This window comes from Solanum lycopersicum, chromosome 1, assembly GCF_036512215.1.
Source record: "Solanum lycopersicum chromosome 1, SLM_r2.1".
Taxonomy (NCBI): Eukaryota; Viridiplantae; Streptophyta; class Magnoliopsida; order Solanales; family Solanaceae; genus Solanum; species Solanum lycopersicum.
Window position 1 is genome coordinate 24,468,123 of NC_090800.1, and position 2,002 is coordinate 24,470,124.

At 39.7% G+C, this 2,002-nt stretch overlaps 1 protein-coding gene across 1 annotated transcript; it reads right to left on the reverse strand.

Moving 5' to 3' along the window:
* Positions 1–240: 240 nt before the first annotated feature.
* LOC138341750 (uncharacterized) lies at positions 241–1,769 on the reverse strand. Its single transcript, XM_069293426.1, has 3 exons — positions 1,622–1,769; positions 861–1,091; positions 241–809 (listed from the first exon to the last, which is right to left on the reverse strand). The coding sequence occupies exons 1-3, from the start codon at positions 1,767–1,769 to the stop codon at positions 241–243; spliced, it is 948 nt and encodes a 315-aa protein (XP_069149527.1).
* Between the last annotated feature and the right edge of the window lie 233 nt (positions 1,770–2,002).

Genomic DNA, 2,002 nt, shown 5'->3' on the forward strand with positions numbered 1-2,002 from the left:
GGAAAAACAAGAATCACCCTGAATTTGATCAAAAAGGTCATCCATCCTTGGAATAGGATATTTATTCTTGATGGTCACCTTATTCAGACGACTGTAATCTATACACATCCTAAGGGACCCATTCTTTTTTCATAACAAACAAGATCGGAGCAGCCCAAGTTGAGACACTCGGTCGAATAAATCCTTTATCTAGCAGATCGTTCAATTGCTCTTTTATCTCTTTTAACTCTGTTGGTGCAATTATGTATGAGAAATAGAAATAAGACGAATATCTGGAATGTCATCTATGCCAAAGTATATCTCTCTTTCAGGTGTGACTCTAAGTAGATCATCGCGAAAGACTTCTAGAAACTCACTGACAATAGGAACTAACTGAAGGGAAGGTACCTCAACACTTGAGTAATTAACTCTTACAATGTGATTTATACATCCATTAGAAACTAACTCTCTCTCCTTAAGATACGAAATAAAGCGACCCTTAGGATTTGCTAAACTACTAGCCCACTTTATGACTGGATCATTAGGAATCTGAAACTTGACAACTCGATTTCTGCAATTTATTGATGCATAACAGGCCTGGATAAATTGTATACCTAGAATGACATCATAATCTACCATGTCAAATTCTAATAGATCATCCATTGTATTCTTTTGATTGATGGAAACATGACAATCAAGATATACTCTTTCTGCTAGAATAGACTCCCCAACAAATGTAGAAACACAGAAAAGCTCACAAAGATTTTTTGGGAGAATCTCAAACTGATGTGCTACATAAGGCGTCACAAAGGATAAACTTGCTCCTGGGTCTACCAACACATAAAATCAAAAGTAGGAACTTTGATCATACTCGTGCCAACATTTGGAGAATTCTGTTGCTCTTGGTGGCAAGTGATTGCGGAGGCGATTTTCCCCTCCGCCTGTACCAGAAGTGCCTCCTATAAATGCAACCCTACTTTGTGGAGCAAGTGATTCATATTGAGCTCTATTGCCCAGATTTTCACCACCTTGCTTAACCTTGGGGAAATCTCTCATGAAGTGACCCTCTTGACCATAGTTGTAACAACCTGTCTGGCCATCACGATAATTTCCTAGGTGGTGTGTACCACATTTAGTACATACATCAGCCCTACTTCCTCTTTATGCCACACTACCTTGATACTAAGCCACTATAGCCTTGAAGTGCAGTAAATTCTTGTGACTATACTCACCTCGAATTCCGAATACAGGTGCACTAGTAGATGATGTTGTAGTCCCCTTGGGTTACTAGAATTTTGGTCGACTTGAACCATCATTTAATTGGAAAGACTGATTCCCAGTTTTTTCTTTTTTGTGTAGGTACTAATGTTTGTCCTTGAGCTTCTCCTATTGAAATTGTTGCACATATATCATCAGCCTTGAAATGTTCATGTCACGACATGGCAGCCCTATCTTTCTTACTTGAAAAGCTTCCCATCCTGCAACAAAAAGACTCCTTCAGCTCTTCATGCCTTTCACCATCTGCAGAACATAGCGGCATAGTTGGGTGAACTTCACCCCGTACTCATGTACACTCATGGAGTCCTTCTTCAGAATAAGGAACTCCTTCACCTTGGCTTCCTCCAGTTTACAAGGAAATAACCTCCCCAAGAAGGCTTCTTCGAAGTAGCCCAAGTTTGATGTGGTGCATTGTAATCTCTACCATCCTTCCATTGATCAAACCTAGTTCTAGCAATAACCTTTAGTTTATCTGAAGCCAATTCTTTCTTCTTAACATCCACCACAAACATTACCGGAAACGCCTTATTTCATTCCTCCATAAAATTCTTCGGATCCTCAGTAGGGTTTGATCCAATGAAAGTAGGAAGATTCGTTCTAAGAAACTCACGAACACTTGAGGTATCAACTACTTCTTGTCGAGATGTTCTATGTTGCCCAACCTGTTTGGTTATAACCTGACTTAACATCTAAATAGCTTCCTAGAATTCGGCATTAATAACCTCTCCTTGGGGTTGCACCTCTG

Bases quoted from the DNA above. Each gene is read 5' to 3' on its own strand.
- LOC138341750 (XM_069293426.1), bottom strand. From the start codon at position 1,769: ATGTTTGTGGTGGATGTTAAGAAGAAAGAATTGGCTTCAGATAAACTA. The intron at 1,092-1,621 runs GTTATTTCCTTG...CACACCACCTAG, and splicing joins GAAGAAGCCTTCTTGGGGAG to GAAATTATCGTGATGGCCAG. The intron at 810-860 runs GTTGGCACGAGT...ATGTGTTGGTAG, and splicing joins AGCAACAGAATTCTCCAAAT to ACCCAGGAGCAAGTTTATCC.